This window comes from Bos taurus, chromosome 9 (genome assembly GCF_002263795.3).
Source record: "Bos taurus isolate L1 Dominette 01449 registration number 42190680 breed Hereford chromosome 9, ARS-UCD2.0, whole genome shotgun sequence".
Classification (NCBI taxonomy): Eukaryota; Metazoa; Chordata; class Mammalia; order Artiodactyla; family Bovidae; genus Bos; species Bos taurus.
The window spans coordinates 89452868-89473289 of NC_037336.1; the positions used below are offsets into that span (position 1 = coordinate 89452868).

Genomic DNA, 20422 nt, shown 5'->3' on the forward strand with positions numbered 1-20422 from the left:
CCCAGCCAATTAATTTGTTAGAAAGTAAAGTTCAGTGCATGCTAAGTCACTTCAGTCATGTCTGACTCTTTGTGACCCTAAGGACTATAGTCAACCAGGCTCCTCTGTCTGTGGGATTCTCCGGGCAAGAATACTAGAGTGGGTTGCCATGCCCTCCTCCAGGGGATCTTCCTGACTCAGGGCTTGAACCCACACCTCTGATGTCTCTTGCATTGGCAGGCGCATTCTTTCCCACTAGTGTCACCTGGGAATTCTCATAAAATTCATAAACACAAAGGCTTTTGATGCAGAAAGATGTGGATTCAAATCCAGATTCCACTTCTTATTAACTATGCCACTTGGAGCATGAGACTTGAACATTCAAAAGTCCCATTTCATCAATGAAACAATGTGAGAACACCGAGCCCATAGGGTCATCTTTGAGATGGAAGATGACACATGTAAAGCACTTGGCACGTGGAAAATATCCAACATCCTCTAATTATTAAAACTACTGAACTATGAATATCTTAAACCTCTTTTGGAATAGCTTAGGTGATAAATACATATCTTTCATCAGGGAACAAGAATATCAGGAAGTATTCATTAAAGCCCGCTATATTTATAAAGTTATTAGCAATCTTACAAATAATTTTGCGAGTCACATTACAAAACAGTTTAAAATTATCAGCTCAGTGAATGTCTATTTATGAAGTAGGTAGAAAGTACTGATTTTTTATCATTAATCATAATTCTTTAGCTACATATGCTTCATGTGAGAAGTTCAACGAGAATTATTAACATCTTTGTGTTGGAACATTAACCTGGTGAAACAGTCTCATTAGGCATTTCAATCTAATCGGCTGTCCTTAAATAGCGAGAACAAAGATGGATCCTGAATAATTATCTACTGAGCTCAGAGTATATCATTTGACATGACTAAACCAGAAAATATACATGTATATCTGTATTTAATATTTGTAGGACTAATGTAAATGCTCAAAGTTAAAAAGAAAATCAGATTTCTCATTACTTTCCAAAATCATTCAAAATGAATAAGGGAACAACATATTGTCACATATTTCACATTTTTGGACAAATGTTTCCTAGAAAATTATAGTAAATCTAGAGAAATATTTTTATTGCAAACTTGTTAAATTTTTTTAAATGCATGTTATTCATTTAGCATGTAGAAAATAACATTAAAATGTAGCAAAATATATTATGGTTCTAGCATACTTCAGTAAAAATGTGATTCAATAAATATTCAGTCATGTTGGTAACAGAACCACTGAGACTAGTCAGGTTAGAAATGGGCTTATATTTTAAATGAATTAATTTATCGGTTAGAACTTCTAAATATATACAAATGAAACAAAGGACTGAGATGTTCTATTGATTTTGTGAGCATATCTGTGTTGCTAATTAATTGAGGAGCATCTTGAAGAGAAATAAACTCCTGTTAATAATTCTAATTCTCTGATTACATGTAAATGGAAACTACAGTAGGGCCTACTTCCCTCATTAATGCAGGGCTACTCGTCTATGTACATACAGGATTATCTATACTGATAGCCCAAAGTAGAAAATACTCTTCAAAAATTAAGTTCTTACAGGCTCACAGACAAAATTTTACTTTTCCTAGGCGCACACAGGAAGTAATGAAACTCACAGCATGGCCATAAACAAGGCATGCTTGAACTAATCTAAAAAAAAAAAAAAATTAGTTCCCACTGAACAATTGAGAATTGTCCTAAACTACTCATGATTGGATTTTAGAAAGCTTAAAATGTTTAAGTATTTTAAGTCAGCTTCAGTAGTGAGCTCACAATCAGTTGTATGCAATACAAAAACTTTCTTTTTTTAAGCAAGAAAGCTCATCAAAATTGGTTCAACATGATTAAAGCTGCAAAACATTTTATACTCCAAAGAATACAGGTGTATATTTCAGATTGCTGTGAAAAGCTCACAGATTTACACTAAACCCATTTTACACACTGGTAACTTAAGGTTTAAATTCAAGATAAAAGTAACAATGTCCAATAAACTGGAAGGTATTAGATACTAAACCCAGGGGACCTCTGACCTCTGTCAGAGCCGCAGGGAGACTTACGATGTAGTTTTGCAGAAGTAGCTCCACTGAATCTCTCCCCCCATACTTGATGATCCAAGACTTCAGCTTTGACTCTGCAAGAACCAGCAGTGAGAGCAGACGGTACTTTAATTCTAGAAATTCCATTTTCATTAAGTGTAGCTCTGATGTGGAGGAAACAAAATGAAACCTAGAAACAAAACACCAGAGAATTTACAGAATGTAACTAATAGTAACAGAATGGGGCTTACTTAACCTGTTACACGTCAGTATTAAATAAAATGCAGGCACAAGGTCTTCTAAACTCTGGCTGATCAATTACTCTCAGGAAAGCTGGTTTGGTTTCTAGCTCTGGGTTTAAAGGCAAATCACGATTGATTGAAGTCTTTGATTTAGTTCTTTCTCCTGCCAAGATCGCTCTCATCTGTTTCTTTTAGAAGCTGTTTTTGCAATATTACATAATGTTCCTCACAGTACTGAATAAAAATACAGCCTCTGAAGAAACCATTTCTGTGATTTTTCAGGCTGTGGGTACATGCTGGTTTACTCTTTTTAACTAATCATGTATTAGAACGTTGGCATTCTCAGCATATGCTATGGGAACCCAGTTTTTATGTACCAAATGCAAGCATCTAGGTACAAAAAAAAAAATTAACTCAGAAAGAAAAGACATGGAAAAAAAGCATCCACCGAGCCTTTTAACTACACTTCATTCAAAATTAGACATTCTCTTACCTCTCGGCCATGTCCTCTAATTGATCAGGCGGCACTGGGATCCCGTTCACAGACCTGGTCCGGTAGATTTCATGGAATGCTCTTTTGTGGGCATCTGTGTTTTGAAGCAGATCCTAAGATACAATTTTTTTAAAAAAATAAAAAATGAAGAAACATGTTCACAGGAAGCTAAGAAGCATAATTTTCAGCCTGCACGGATGAGTCAATGTATTCAACAATTTGATGGTGCTGCCACAGCCATACGCGGCTTGCTGCAGAGCACAGGCTTTTACCTTGTACAGGAGCCTGGGTGCTTGTCCATAAGGCCCTGTGCTAGAGCCGTAGCTAATAATTATGGCATCTTTTAAACACACATGACACTTGCACAGCAATGCATTCAGACATTTTAAAGGCACATGGTCCAAAGGAAGATGTAGTTAGTGCTATAAACGATAAATGTTAGCATTTTTCTCTTTCCCTGATTTTGAATCTATTGGTTTTCCAAAGCTTAAAACTAGGTACAACTAGTTTAACCCTTTAAAGGTAAAACTAAAAATGTTAAATTCTCTATTTTATTCTGAGTGTGTGCAGGCTACCCTGAAGTCATGCTTGCTTGCCATCTTAAAGTAAATCAATTGCATTACAACATATTATGAAAACACTCTTATGGTTAGAAGATTTCAAACAAGCACAGGGAATGTCCCATAGATATCACAGTGGGAAGAGTAAATGTGATGTTTATAAAGATTCTGTCTAGATTGTACAGAACTCCAAAAACTTTTCATAATGTATTTAGATTTGTTTTCTGAGTTTTTCATTGTCAGAAGATATATTTATATGAAGATTCACATGTCCTTCACAATTCCTAGCTAATTTCTCACATAAAAGCAAAGAAGGAGAGAGGTGAAAGCAGATTCATGCCATATTTTCTAGAGCTTAGGTGGTTTCTCAATAGCAGAGTAAATAGCCAACAGATTGTCACTCACTAAAAAATAAGATACGTTAACCTACCAGAATGAATTAGAAAAATCAACACTCTTTTGGGACTTCCCTGCTGGTCCAGTGGCTAAGACTCTGCACACCCAATGCAGGGGGCCTGGGTTCAATCTTTGGTCAGAGAACTAAATCCCTATTGCAACAACTAAAGGTCCTGCATATCACACCAGAGACCAAAGATCCTACGTGCTGCAACTAAGACCTGATGTGCCAAATAAAAACATATATATATATTTTTTAAATTAATTAACTAATAGTGTTTCCCACTAAGATTTAGTAGATTAATCAGAGAAAATAGAAGCAAGAAAACAGCCTAAAACATAAGACACTTGATAGGTACAAATGAATGCTTTCATATATAAATTAAGATGCTAAAGTCATATGTGTTTGTTAACATAAAGGATTAATTTTCTTTTCGTTCAGAGGATGTTATTTGTTACATTGTAAAAAAAAATTCCAGCCCCAAACTATTTCTATCTTGATATGTACTTGCTATTATCACCTTCTGAGATGCTTTGAGTCTGTAGGTAATGGCACAGATATTCACAAGTTCCCTGTTCCCAGTGGGAGGGCACCACAGACATCTCAGAGCTGATCACAGAGAACAGCGGACCATCCTAGAGTAGCTATTGCCTTGAGTATTTCAATCACTTGTCTGCCTCCTTCTTAACCTGTAGACACAGTTCTATAGCTTATATCTTGACCAAAACTCCCCCAAATGACTTCAGGGCAAGTTTAGAGCCACCACCACTCCCACCTCTTATTTGTTCTGTGTGACTACATGTTAATGTATGGGTGGGAGTCTGTGACTCTATTGGAATTTCCAAATGTCCAGTTGTCTTCCAAGAAGCTTTCCCTGTTGTAGTTTTCTATATCTAATGACTTGAAAAAAATCTTGACAAGAAATCAAAACAAACAAAAACATTTTTACATGTGACAAAAGAATACAGATGCTGTAATGCTGCTGGGTCCTCTGAAAGGCTGTCTCACTACAAAGCAACCAGATGCTGAGCACAGCGTATGACTTTAGTTCACTAGTGGGCTCACAGGAAGTAAGTGAAACCTTTAAGTCTCCCATTTTCAGTAAAACATGACCCAAAACTGAATCACAGACCTATGAACAAAATCATTGAAAAAGCTGATTGTCCACCTCATTAGAACTGATTCAAATGTATTCTTTTTAATGGCTGAGTAATACTCCATTGTGTATATGTACCACAGCTGGTGCACTGGGATGACCCAGAGGGATGGTATGGGGAGGGAGGTGGAAGGGGTTCAGGTTGGGGAACACATGTACACCCGTGGCAGATTCATGTTGATGTATGGCAAAACCAATACAACATTGTAAAGTAATTAGCCTCCTATTAAAATAAATAAATTTATATATATATAAAAAAGCTGATTGTCCTGGACAAATATCAACACTGTGCAAGTCTTGGAACTTGAATAATGTGAGAAATATTGAAGGTGAGAACTCAACATTTAGCCAGAACCCTCGAAGAGAGCTGATGTGTCCCTGGTTGACAGCAAATGCAAACACAAAAGGAAGAATGCAAATATTGCCAAACACAGGAGACACGCTACCATGAGTGAGAACCAGCAGAAACAATACATTCACAGTGTTAGAAAAATGTGAGTAATTTAACACTTGACAATAACAGTTTGCAAGTTAGAAGAGTAGGACCCGGTTAAAGTGTTCTTAATTCCTTATATGGATTAAAAGGAGGTCAAGACATTGATTTTCAATTTCATTAAGTATCTATGGTATAATTTCAAGGACAATCACGTTACACAACTACAGTTTATAACTTGAAGACAGTTTGAGGGAAAACATGGTATAAGAAAAATAGGCAAGCAAATCAACAACGACAACAAAACCCCTCAATCAAACATTTTAAAGCAATTTTCCTCTAATTAAAAAATTTTTTTAAAAATTCCTTCCATCAACTTATAAACAGGAAGAATGCAGGGGAAAAAAGAAAGAAAAAGTAGCACAAATAGAAGGAAATGGTAGAAACAAATTCAGATATATCAGTAATTATAAATAAATGTGAATGGATCATAAGGCAGTTCTATTTCCAGTTTTTTAAGGAATCTCCACACTGTTCTCCATAGTGGCTGTACTAGTTTGCATTCCCACCAACAGTGTAAGAGGGTTCCCTTTTCTCCACACCCTCTCCAGCATTTATTATTTGTAGACTTTTGGTACATATACACAATGGAGTATTACTCAGCCATTAAAAAGAATACATTTGAATCAGTTCTAATGAGGTGGATGAAACTGGAGCCTATTATACAGAGTGAAGTAAGCCAGAAGGAAAAACATCAATACAGTATACTAACGCATATATATGGAATTTAGAAAGATGGTAACAATAACCCGGTGTACGAGACAGCAAAAGAGACACTGATGTATAGAACAGTCTTATGGACTCTGTGGGAGAGGGAGAGGGTGGGAAGATTTGGGAGAATGGCATTGAAACATGTAAAATATCATGTAAGAAACGAGTTGCCAGTCCAGGTTTGATGCACGATACTGGATGCTTGGGGCTAGTGCACTGGGACGACCCAGAGGGATGGGTATGGGGAGGGAGGAGGGAGGAGGGTTCAGGATGGGGAACACATGTATACCTGTGGCGGATGCATTTTGATATTTGGCAAAACTAATACAATTATGTAAAGTTTAAAAATAAAATTAAAAAATAAAAATAAAAAAATAAAAGCTGAAAATAAATAAATGTGAATGGAATACATATTTGCTTATGGAAAGTGAGAGATTGTCAGATTAGACAAACAGAACTATCTGCTTTTTAAAAGAGATGTTCCTGAACACGAAGAACAAGGATAGGTTGAAATTAATACAACAGAAAACAACAAGCCAGGCAAATTCTAATAAAAGAAGTCTCATATGTGTGCATCAATATCAGACAAATAGACTCCAGAACAGAAGTCTTTACAAGTTATTAACTGCTTAATTAATTATTGTTTTCTTGGGCTCCAAAATCACTGTGGATGGTGACTGCAGCCATGAAATTAAAAGATGCTTCCTACTTGGAAGAAAAGCTATGACAAACCTAGACAACATATTAAAAATCAGAGCCAACAATTTTGCTCTAAAATTAATTGTATATCCTAGAATTTTGTTTGAGAATTAATTGTATATCCTAACAAGTATCTATTGAATAAAACTAGACTTCCCATAAATCTATTGAAAATTTGATCATCCCATGCAGTTCAGTTCAGTTCAGTTGCTCAGTCGTGTCTGACTCATTGTGACCCCATGGACTGCAGCACGCCAGGCCTCCCTGTCCATCACCAATTCCCAGAGTTTACTCAAACTCATGTCCATTGAGTCAGTGATGCCATCCAACCATATCATCCTCTGTTATCTCCTTCTCCTCCAGCCTTCAACCTTTCCCAGCATCAGTTCAGTTCAGTTCAGTTGCTCAGTCATGTCCGACTCTTTGTGACCCCATGAATTGTAGCACGCCAGGCCTCCCTGTCCATCACCATCTCCTGGAGTTTACTCAAACTCATGTCCATAGAGTCAGTGATGCCATCCAGCCATCTCATCCTCTGTCATCCCCTTTTCCTCCTGCCCCCAATCCCTCCCAGCATCAGAGTCTTTTCCAATGAGTCAAATCAATTTTTTGGCGCTCAGCTTTCTTCATAGTCCAACTCTCGCATCCATACGTGACCACTGGAAAAACCATAGCCTTGACTAAACGGACCTTTGTTGGCAAAGTAATGTCTCTGCTTTTCAATATGCTATCTATTTCTTCCAAGGAGTAAGCATCAGGGTCTTTTCAAATGAGTCAGTTCTTCCCATCAGGTGGCCAAAGTACTGGAGTTTCAGCTTTAGCGTCATTCCTTCCAAAGAACACCGAGGGCTGATGTCTTTTAGAATGGACTGGTTGGGTCTCCTTGCAGTCCAAGGGACTCTCAAGAGTCTTCTCCAACACCACACTTCAAAAGCATCAATTCTTCAGCACTCAGCTCTTTTTTTTTTAAAATTTTTTTTTTATTTTTAAACTTTACAATATTGTATTAGTTTTGCCAAATATCGAAATGAATCTGCCACAGGTATACCCGCGTTCCCCATCCTGAACCCTCCACCCTCCTCCCTCCCCTCCCTTCCCTCTGGGTCATCCCAGTGCACCAGCCCCAAGCATCCAGTACCGTGCATTGAGCCTGGACTGGCGACTCGTTTCATACATGATATTATACATGTTTCAATGCTATTTTCCCAAATCTCCCCACCCTCTCCCTCTCCCACAGAGTCCATAAGACTGATCTATACATCGGTGTCTCTTTTGCTGTCTCGTACACCGGGTTATTGTTTCCATCTTTCTAAATTCCATATATATGCATTAGTATACTGTATTGGTATTTTTCTTTCTGGCTTACTTCACTCTGTATAATAGGTTCCAGTTTCATCCACCTCATTAGAACTGATTCAAATGTTTTCTTTTTAATGGCTGAGTAATACTCCATTGTGTATATGTACCACTGCTTTCTTATCCATTCATCTGCTGATGGGCATCTAGGTTGCTTCCATGTCCTGGCTATTATAAACAGTGCTGCGATGAACATTGGGGTACACGTGTCTCTTTCCCTTCTGGTTTCCTCAGTGTGTATGCCCAGCAGTGGGATTGCTGGATCATAAGGCAGTTCTATTTCCAGTTTTTTAAGGAATCTCCACACTGTTCTCCATAGTGGCTGTACTAGTTTGCATTCCCACCAACAGTGCAAGAGAGTTCCCTTTCTCCACACCCTCTCCAGCATTTATTGCTTGTAGACTTATGGATTGCAGCCATTCTGACTGGCGTGAAATGGTACCTCATAGTGGTTTTGATTTGCATTTCTCTGATAATGAGTGATGTTGAGCATCTTTTCATGTGTTTGTTAGCCATCTGTATGTCTTCTTTGGAGAAATGTCTATTTAGTTCTTTGGCCCATTTTTTGATTGGGTCATTTATTTTTCTGGAGTTGAGCTGTAGGAGTTGCTTGTATATTTTTGAGATTAGTTGTTTGTCAGTTGCTTCATTTGCTATTATTTTCTCCCATTCTGAAGGCTGCCTTTTCACCTTGCTAATAGTTTCCTTTGATGTGCAGAAGCTTTTAAGTTTAATTAGGTCCCATTTGTTTATTTTTGCTTTTATTTCCAATATTCTGGGAGGTGGGTCATAGAGGATCCTGCTGTGATGTATGTCGGAGAGTGTTTTGCCTATGTTCTCCTCTAGGAGTTTTATAGTTTCTGGTCTTACATTGAGATCTTTAATCCATTTTGAGTTTATTTTTGTGTATGGTGTTAGAAAGTGGTCTAGTTTCATTCTTTTACAAGTGGTTGACCAGTTTTCCCAGCACCACTTGTTAAAGAGGTTGTCTTTAATCCATTGTATATTCTTGCCTCCTTTGTCAAAGATAAGGTGTCCATATGTGCGTGGATTTATCTCTGGGCTTTCTATTTTGTTCCATTGATCAATATTTCTGTCTTTGTTCCAGTACCATACTGTCTTGATAACTGTGGCTTTGTAATAGAGCCTGAAGTCAGGCAGGTTGATTCCTCCAGTTCCATTCTTCTTTCTCAAGATAGCTTTGGCTATTCGAGGTTTTTTGTATTTCCATACAAATTGTGAAATTATTTGTTCTAGCTCTGTGAAGAATACCCACTCACACCTATGGATAGATCAACTAAACAGAAAATTAACAAGGAAACACAAACGTTAAACGATGCAATAGACCAGTTAGACCTAATTGATATCTATAGGACATTTCATCCCAAAACAGTGAATTTCACCTTTTTCTCAAGCACACGTGGAACCTTCTCCAGGATAGATCACATCCTGGGCCATAAAGCTAGCCTTGCTAAATTCAAAAAAATAGAAATCATTCCAAGCATCTTTTATGACCACAATGCAGTAAGATTAGATCTCAATTACAGGAGAAAAACTATTAAAAATTCCAACATATGGAGGATGAACAACACCCTGCTGAATAACCAACAAATCACAGAATAAATAAAAAAAGAAAGCACTCAGCTCTTTTTATAGTTCAACTCTCACATCCATACATGACCACTGGAAAAACCATTAGCTTTGACTAGACAGACATTTGTTGGCAAAGTAATGTCTCTGCTTTTTAATAAGCTGTCTAGGTTGGTCATAGTTTTTCTTCCAAGGGGCAAGCATCTTTTAATTTCATGGCTGTAGTCACCATCTGCAGTGATTTTGGAGCCCAAAAAATAAAGTCTGTCACTGTTTCTACTGTTCCCCCAGCTATTTGCCATGAAGTGATGGGACCAGATGCCATGATCTTTGGTTTTCTGAATGTTGAGCTTTAAGCCAGCTTTTTCACTCTCCTCTTTCACTTTCAACAAGAGGCTCTTTAGTTCTTCTTTGCTTTCTGCCATAAGGGTGATGTCATCTGCATATCTAAGGTTATTGATATTTCTCCCAGCAATCTTCATTCCAGCTTGTGCTTCATCCAGCCCAGAGTTTCTTATGATGTACTCTGCATATAAGTTAAATAAGCAGGGTGACAATATACAGCCTTGATGTACTCCTTTCCTGATTTGGAACCAGTCTGTTGTTCCATGTCCAGTTCTAACTGTTGTTTCTTGACCTGCATACAGATTTCTCAGGAGGCAGGTCAGGTGATCTGTTATTCCCATCTCTTTCAGAATTTTCCAGTTTGTTGTGATCCACACAGTCAAAAGATTTGGCATAGTCAGTAAGCAGAAGTAGATGTTTTTCTGGAACTCTTTTGCTTTTTCTATGATCCAGCAGATGTTGGCAATTTGATCTCTGGTTCCTCTGCCTTTTATAAATCCAGCTTGAACATGTGGAAGTTCACGGTTCATGTACTGTTGAAGCCTGGCTTGGAGAATTTTGAGCATGACTTAACTACTGTGTGAGATGAGTGCAATTATGGGGTAGTTTGAGCATTCTTTGGCATTGCCTTTCTTTGGGATTGGAATGAAAACTGACCTTTTCCAGGCCTGTGGCCAACTGCTGAGTTTTCCAAATTTGCTGGCATATTGAGTGCAGAACTTTCAGCATCATCTTTTAGGACTGGAAATAGCTAAACTGGAATTCCATCACCTCCACTAGCTTTGTTCATAGTGATGCTTTCTAAGGCCCACTTGACTTCACATTCCAGGATGTCTGGCTCTAGGTGAGTGATCACACAATCGTGATTATCTGTGTCGTGAAGATCTTTTTTGTATGTGTATTCTTGCCACCTCTTCTTAATATCTTCTGCTTCTGTTAGGTCCATACCATTTCTGTCCTTTATTGTGCCCATCTTTGCATGAAATGTTCCCTTGGTATCTCTAATTTTCTTGAAGAGATCTCTAGTCTTTCCCATTCTGTTGTTTTCCTCTATTTCTTTGCATTGATCGCTGACAAAGGCTTTCTTAACTCTCCTTGATAGTCTTTGGAACTCTGCATTCAAATGGGTGTATCTTCCCTTTTCTCCTTTGTCTTTCGCTTTTCTTCTTTCATAGCTGTTTGTAAGGCCTCCTCAGACAGGCATTTTGCCTTTTTGCATTTCTGTTTCATGGGGATGGTCTTGATCACTGCCTCCTGTACAATATCATGAACCTTCATCCATAGATCTTCAGGTACTCTTGTCTATCAGATCTAATCCTTCAATCTATTTGTCACTTCCACTGTATAGTCATAATGGATTTGATTTAGATCATACCTGAATGATCTAGTGGTTTTCCCTACTTTCTTCAATTTAAGTCTGAATTTGGCAATAAGGGGTTCATGATCTGAGCCACAGTCAGCTCCTGGTCTTGTTTTTGCTGACTGTATAGAGTTTCTCCATCTTTGGCTGTAAAGAATATAATCAATCTGATTATGGTGTTGACCATCTGGTGATGTCCATGTGTAGAGTCTTCTCATATGTTGTTGGAAGAGGGTATTTGCTATGACCAGTGCAATCTCTTGGCAAAACTCTGTTAGCCTTTGTCCTGCTTCATACTGTACTCCAAGGCCAAACTTGCACATTACTCCAGGTATTTCTTGACTTACTACTTTTGCATTCCAGTCCCCTATAATGAAAAGGACATCTTTTTGGGTGTTAGTTCTAGAAGGTCTTGTAGGTCTTCACAGAACCATTCAACTTCAGCATCTTCAGCATTATCAGTCAGGGCATAGACTTGGATTACTGATATTGAATGGTTTGCCTTAGAAATGAACAGAGATCATTCCCACAGAAGAGCATCCCACTATGCTTCTTTATATTGCTAATCTAGATACTGTTAAGTTCCCATCACTTCATAGCAAATAGATGGGGAAAAGTGGAAACCGACAGGTTTTCTTTCTTTTCTTTTCTGCAGATGGTGACTGCAGCCATGAAATTAAAAGATGTTTGCTTGTTGGAAGAAAAGCTATGACAAACCTAAACAGTGTATTAAAAAGCAGAGATATCACTTTACTGACAAAGGTCCATATAGTCAAATCTATGGGTTTTTCAGTACTCATGTGTGGATGTGAGACCTGAAACATCAAGAAGGCCGAGAAACAAAGAACTGATGCTTTCCATCTGTGTTGCTGGATAATAATTTTGAGAGTCTCTTGGATTGCAAGGAAATCAAAGTAGTCAATCTTAAAGGATATCAATGCTGAATATTCATTGGAAGGACTGATGCTGTAAGTGAAGCTCCCATACTTTGGCCACTTTATGTGAAGAGTTGATTTACTGGAAAAGACCCTGATGCTAGGAAAGATAGAGGGCAAGGGGAGATAGGGGCAACAGAGGATAAGACAGTTGGATAGCATCACTGACCCAATGGACACGAGCTTGAGCAAACTCTGGGAGATAGTGAAGGACAGGGAAGCCTGCCGTGCTGCAGTTTATGTGGTCACAGAGAGTCGGACATGACTTGGTGACTGAACAACAGTAAGTATAAGCACTGAAGCTTACTTAATACTGGGTTCCCTCAGGGCTCAGCTCTTGACTAATTTTCTGTCTGTACTTATTTATTTAATCTAAGTCTCCAAGCTTTTAACATCCCTTTATATATCAAGGACTCTGACTATTTGGCCCCCTCCTGTCTCTTATCTCCCGCTACCCACTCCGCATATTTACTGGGGCGTGAAACAGTCTCACACTTACCTTCCCCCAGACTGAACTCCATCTTTCCTCCCAAACCTGCTTCATTGCCTTTCCATCTCAACTGATGGAAACTCCACCTTTCCAACTGCTTGGTTGAAAAATCATAGTGTCATTTATGACTCCCCTTCCTTCATAATCAATATCTAATGCTAAAAGTTCTCTTTGTTCTGCCCTTGAAATATACTCAGAATCTATTTCTTACCATCTATATAGCTATGACCTTTGTTCAAGCCACTCTACCTGGATCATTGAAATTGTTTCTGTCACTTCTCCCCTCTTTGACTAGCCATATCCTCACACAGCACCAGAATGCTGCTGTTAAAAGAGTGATTCTGTCATTTCTCTGGTAAGAAAGTAGATGGGAAAAGATCATTAGGATATAACAGAGAAAATTAAGGCTGCTCAAAGTGCATTTAAGGAATGTGACAAAGTGCATAGAAATAAAACTGGGGGAAAATGGAGGCTTCACTACAGGCACAAGGATATTTTGAATAATTTTGTGTCAATAATTTTGAAAACTTAGTCCAAGGAACAAATTCTCAGAAAGTATGATTAGCATTATTGACCCAATTACAATTTTGAAAGACTGAATATTTATAAAACCATTTTTAGAGGCTTTTTTTTTTAACAAGAGTAAAAAACAAACAATAATCATTGCTCTTACAGAGTTGAGATTACACTGTAGGAGATCAAGCAATAAATAAGATAAATAATGAAATTAGCATTTGAGATGAAGATAATGCTAAAGAGAAAAACTGAATAGGGAATGGGAAAAGGATGTTGTCCTTTCAAAGAGGTGGCCAAGAAAGGATTGACTAAAAGGTGACCTTTCAGTAAAGGCCCAAGGAGATGAGGAAGAATGCCTGGAAAATATCAGGCAAAGAGACAAGAACATTCCAGAAATGTTGGCAAGGGCAAAGGCCTTTGAGTAGGAACACACTTGCATGTTCGAGGTTCTCTTTTCAGTGTGGTTTCACAGACTCCCCTGCTTAAAATTGCAACACCACCTTACCTTCCTTGTCCTTCTATCTTTTATTCTAATATAAAATGCCTTTATTTATCATATTTATTATTTCTTAATTGCCTCCTCCTATGAAAAGGCAAGTTATATTAGGGTAGAAGTTTTGTCTGTTTTACTTATGGGTATATCACAAATGCCTAGAACACTACTTTACACATAGAAAGAGTTCAATAAATATTTGTTGAAAGAGAAGGAAAGACCATTTTAGGACCATATGGTCCTGTTCAAAATTACCATAAAATATCTGGTTTATGCCAAAAGGTCCTTGATAATTGGTCATATCTGGTCCTATCCAAAATGTCCATAGAGACATTTGGTCCACATCAAAAGGTCCTTGATATTTGGCCCTGTCCTAAACTATTTGTTCCATGAACCAAATACACTCATGGACATTTTGGACCAAATGTGGGCTAACTGAAAACACTGGAAAGAACAGGAAAAAAAAATTAAGAAACCAAATGGATAAAGTAGTTCAGAGTCTAAAATGCTTCCAGTAAAGGTAAAATGAGGACTGAAAACTGACCACTGAGTGAGGAACAAAAAGCACCCTCATGAACCTGCCATGGCTAGATGGGCAAGGGAAAACACGATTGGAATGGGTTCTAGAAAGGATGAGATTTCAGATAGTACTTTCAAAGAACTTCACTTTGTAAAAGAAAGAAAACAATGGACAGTAGTTCACTATATACATTATCCAGGATATGGGAGCAACCTGAATGTTCATCAACAGAGGAATCGATAAAGATGCAGTGCATATATACGATGGGATTTACTCTCTGCCTCTGCTGTGAAAAGGAACAAAACTGGGTCATTTGTAGAGATGTAGAGGGACCTAAAGACTGCCATACAGAGTGAAGAAAGCCAAAAAGAGAAAAACAAATACCGTATATTCATGCATATATGTAGAATCTGAAAAAATTGGGATAGATGATCTTATCTACAAAGCAGAAAATAGAGATACAGATGTAAAGAGCAAACATATAGATACCAAGGGGGAAGGGAAGGAATGGGATGAATTGGGAGATTGTGATTGACATACATACACTATTGAGTCTCTGCATAAGATTGATAGCTAATGAGAACCTACTGTATAGCACAGGGAACTGTATCCATTGGTCTGTGATGACCCGAGTGGGAAGGAAATCTAAAGAAGAGGGGATACATGCATATGTATAGCAGATCCACTTTGCTGTACAGAAACTAACACAACATTGTAAAGCAACTATACCCTAATAATTTTTTTTTTAATGGACAATAGCTGAAAGGAAGGGTACAGTTAAGAAAGAGGGTATTAAGAATAATGACACTATATTTCATGTGGGTGGGAAAAATCCAGCAGAGAAAGAGAGAGAAAAAATAAAGAAGCAAAGTACTACAGGAATTATCTTCCGGAACAGAGCTGGGAGGATGGGATCCACTGTACACGTGGAGGGGCTGGCCTTAGCTCAGAGCACAGATGGTTCATCCATAGTAACAGGAGAGGAGACAGAGTATTCGGTCACAGATGCGTGTAGGTGGGTTGATGTGGTCGTGGGAGCTTGCGGAAATTCTTTTTTGACTGCTTCTATTTTCTCAGAGAAATAGGAAGTGGTGTCATCAGCTAAGAGTAAGGATGAAGGAGGAGGTGTGGAAGGTTTGAGGAGAAAAGGTATAAAATAGTTGTCCCAGAAATGCAGAGGGAAGAGAGTCCAAAAATGCCTTTGGAGTGCCGGGGAGCATTAAAGGCCCACTTGGGTTAGTCAGCGTGCCTGGGGGTGTGTTTATCTCCAACCACAGTCAACTGCATGAACGTAGGCAGGAGCTGGGCTGAGAGCTGGCTTTAACCAAAAAGTCACCTGGTGGATCAGATGGTAAAGAATCTGCTTGCAATGCAGGAAACCTGGGTTCAATCACTGGCTCAGGAAATCCCCTGGAGAAGGGAATGAAAACCCACTCCAATATTCCTGCCCAGAGAATTCCATGGACAGAGGAGCCTGATGGGCTATAGTCCATGGGGTTGCAAAGAGTTGGACATGACTGAGCAACTAACACTTTCACTTTTTCTTGTTTAACCAGGAGAGAAGAACAAAGTGAGACCTGGTTGTTGGTTTATCTTCCACATATACAGTTAACCCCCACCATGACTCAGTAAATGAGATACACAAATTCAATTGCACAAAATGCAGGGTTGCATTAATGAGATGTTAGTGAAAAACACAGCATTTTAAGTTAGGACTGTACTATTACAAGACACAGAGGAAGAGTATTAGAACTTACGCAAAGCACAAAACATGCAATGAGAAAATATAGTCGCAAATGGCTGAGAGATCAAGGCCTAATCCCACCACTTTCTAAGACCACTAGTAACCCCTCCCCCCACCCTGATCCTCACTTTTTTTTTAATTTAATTTTATTTTATTTTTTAACCTTACAATATTGTATTGGTTTTGCCATATATCAACATGAATCCGCCACAGGTATACATGTGTTCCCCAACCTGAACACGTGTATCCTGTTCTCCCTCCTCCCTCCCCATACCATCCCTCTGGGTCGTCCCAGTGCACCAGCCCCAAGCATCCAGTATCGTGCATCAAACCTGGACTGGTGACTCATTTCATATATGATATTATACATGTTTCAATGCCATTCTCTCAAATCATCCCACCCTCTCCCTCTCCTTACTTCTTAAGCACCAGGACGTAAGAACTTGGTGACTTGGTTTGCCTTCCTGTGAGAATGGAGGAGGAAACGAGGTCTGGAGCCAACGGCCAATTACACTATTATGTAAATACACACGGTCTATGGCCTTATATTTTCAGAGACAACAATACAGCATGAGAAATAACAAAAGTAAATGCAGATGAAAAAATAACACAGAGCTACTGGAAAACAACTCGGGAAATGAATGTACTGGGATTGTCATAACAAGTACAGAAGAGGGAAATGCAAATCAAAGAATTTCTAGGAAAATGGGGACATCTCCAAACCAGAATGAATGGGTGCCTGGGAGACCTGAGTCAGCACAAGTCCCAGACTATACTGGTGAAACAAGGGTATTATCAGTTAGCTGTTAATAAATAATAAATTGTAACCTGCTGAAGCTCCAATACCTTGACCACCTGATGCAAAGAGCTGACTCACTGGAAAAGATCCTGATACTGGGAAAGATTGAGGGTAAGAGAAGGGGGTGACAGAGGATAAGATGATTGGATGGCATCATTGATTCAATGGACATGAGTTTGAGCAAGCTCCAGGAAATGGTGAAGGACAGGGAAGCCTGGCGTGCTGTAGACAGTGGAGTCACAAAGAGTCAGACACGACTTAGCAACTGATCAACAGCAAGCTACCTTCACTGATCAGGTTTGCTTTAATAATATTTGTAGGTCCTCCAACTATCCCACAACCTTAACAAAAAGATGTTGGCCAAGCTGAATTTAGGAACTTGGAGTCAGCTGTGTCCAGTTTGAGCTCCAGCTGGTTAAGACTGGTTAGGTCCACTGACCCTCCATCTGACCATGGGTGAGTGTCCGCATAGTGACCTTTTGATGTCAGAGGGCCCTAAACTCCACCCTCTGATCACACTGATGCCACATTTTCGGAACATGGAGCCCATGAAGAGGTCTGTGGCTTAGTTACATCTGCACAGAATTAGGATCACCTCACCCGTTTCTTATCTCCAGTGACCTTTCCCATGTTCAGCTTTATCCCATAAATACTCAGAACCCCTCACCTTCAGGGAGATGGACTGAAATTTGTTCTCTCTCTCCTCAATTGGCTGCCTTGAGAATAAACCCTTTCTCTGCTGCAAATCTTAGTGTCTCAGCCTTTGGCTCGCTGAGTAATGGGCAAACAAACCTGATTTGGTAACACTAGGACCGTTACGCTGGAAGGTTTTCCAGCCAGAGTATTTACCTTGTGTTGCTCACGTTTCCGTTGTATTGTGTTGGCTGTTTCCTCATGAACCTGCTGAATGGTTATTTCCTCTCTTAGGGCCACCTCTGCTCTGTATAACCAGGCCCCTATGGTACCCAGAGGTGCAGGAAGAGACTTGTCAAGTTGCATATGCCAATCGAAGAGCTGAAATACAAAGTAGAAGGACAGTGTCTCAACACAGAAAAAGACAATTCCTAAAACTCCCCCAAATGATTTTAAAGCCTACAAAATGCTGTAAGTTATTAATTTTGGGTTAATTTAATACATATCAAGTAAGAAAATATCTGTGTCCTAATCTAATGTTTTGAAAAGTTCAGAACACAGCTACTTTCCTTCAAAATCTCCCACATAATGAGAACAGGTCCAGAAAAATCAGGGTCATCTAGACATCTCGGGAGGAAAATGAGAATTAGGATTCTTTCTACAATAATGTAATTCTCTAATGATTTCATCATTTCTCCCACTTATCCGATTCTCAGGTACTGCTTCACAGCTTATTGGAATGGTGGGGGGATGGGTTGGGATCTAACTTATTCTTTCATAGAGCTTAATGGGAAAAGTTGGATTATAAAAGTGAAAATGGAATAAGTATAAGGCAAATATTCCCATGAGGGATAGAAGTTTCAGAGGTTTTGAAATCTCGGACTTAATGTTTGCAAAAGATTAAAATGAAAGCTACAGAGCGATGTTCCTTCAAGTTCAAGACCAGGTAAGCAGATAAGCTTAAATTAAAGAATATAAAAATAAACGTGAATACAGGAAGATAATTGACTGTTGATGAAATCTGGTTATGGAATTTGGAGAAGTTGAGGCCTCATTCTTGGGGAGTTACTTCTAAAAACCCAGGATTAAATTGTAAAAAAGGAGAAGTAACCCAGGTGGTCTTTCAGGATTTCAGTGGGTTGTCTTGTCTATGGTGATATTACAATAAGACAGGCTAAGCAGGGAAAGAGTTGTTAAACAGGCACTTCCACTAACTTAGAGGAAAACTTGACAAGAGGACAAAGACCATCCCACTGGTAAAACCTCCAACCACAGACAGAGGCATGAGGACCTGGTGTAACATCATTGTGAAGAAAGAGATGATAGAAAGTATTCCCAACTAACTTAAGTCCTGATGAAATGAATTCTCAGAGGACTTACCCTGGAGGACACTCTATCCCAGGCCTGTTTTACCAATGCTTGGTCAAGTGACAATTTACCATCTCTATGTAACGGTTGCAATAAGTGTTCAATCTGTTTCCTCTTCATTTCATATTGAACTCTGAAATGCTTAAATGACTAAGAGAGGAAAAATAGCAAGAATAGGGCAGTCAGTCAAAAAAAGCAAAAGCAAAGGAAACCATGTTTCCTAAATAACAATCCTTTATATTTGGATAACGTTCAGTAAATGTTGCTGATAATAATAATGACAATCGTGATACAGCCAGCATTCATCTAGCCCTGATGATGACCCTGGCCCCTTGCTCAGTGCCTTCTGCACATTAGCGTCTCTGGCTTCCCATCATGCTACAACTTAGACAAGCCTGTTATTACTACCACAATAAGCCCAGAGGTGACTTGGCAGACACAAGTAGTGGAGACAGCACTCAAGGCCAGGATTTCTCATTCCTAGGTAAATAATCTACAAGCCAGTCCCTGCAAGAGTATAAATCTATGTTCATAATCAAAATTGTTGTTTTACTTTAAAGTACCAGTTTACAAGTAGAAATTGTATACATCCAACAACAACAACAACAAAAACCAGAATTAGTGGTATCCTAATTTATGTTTAAGTAAATTTGTATAAAGAGGTTTACTTTATGTAATAACCTTTTGCTTTAATTTTATGATGTTAAAACACTAAATATTGTATCTTTCTTTTGTCACAGTATGGTTAACATAAATTTGTAACAGGTAGACTTAACTGTAAGTCTAATATTAATATAACCTAAGAAAGGTTAGTGATTTTAATGAAAGCCCTACATTTTACATTACACTGCTGCTGCTGCTAAGTCACTTCAGTTGTGTCCAACTCTTCGCGACCCCATGGACTGCAGCCCACCAGGCTCCTCCGTCCATGGGATTTTCCAGGCAAGAGTACTGGAGTGGGGTGCCATCGCCTTCTCTGTACATTACATTAACCCACTCTAAAATATGTTTCAAAGTCTACATATGAATTGAAAATGTCACTGAATGTGCATTTAATGTCTTTAACATTAAAAATAATAAGGAACATGAGGATAGCCCCCATAGAATCTAACAGATAGCACATTTGAAAGAACTTCTAAGTCACTAAGTACACAAACATGTAAATTCACATGAAGAACACTTGGGGGAGATGGTGAATACATATTTACCACAAACTTTACCTACCATTCACTATAACTTAAGGCAATTTTAAAGTACCAAAACATATAATCAGTCTTAAATTTTATTCTACAGAATTCTACATACAGAAAAACTGGAAAATGCACTATTAATTGATAAGTACAAACATTAGATTCTGATTACATAATAAACATACAAATGAAAGAAAACGTTCCCTATGTGGTCTAACCCTATTTAAGAGACTGATCTGAAAGGGATGCTTCTGTTTTGTA

The 20422-nt window shown here is 38.6% G+C and overlaps 1 protein-coding gene across 19 annotated transcripts in view; it reads right to left on the minus strand.

Annotated features, from left to right (window-relative positions):
- The window catches only part of SYNE1 (spectrin repeat containing nuclear envelope protein 1), a 503306-nt gene that overhangs the window by 337468 nt on the left and 145416 nt on the right, over positions 1-20422 (minus strand). For all 19 annotated transcript variants that reach the window (XM_024997066.2, XM_024997067.2, XM_059889951.1 and 16 more), the window contains 4 exons: positions 18984-19121; positions 17820-17984; positions 2807-2919; positions 2093-2261 (listed from right to left, as the gene is read on the minus strand). In XM_024997066.2, the coding sequence (XP_024852834.1) occupies positions 2093-2261; positions 2807-2919; positions 17820-17984; positions 18984-19121 (585 nt within the window). The remainder of the gene's footprint in view (positions 1-2092; positions 2262-2806; positions 2920-17819; positions 17985-18983; positions 19122-20422) is intronic.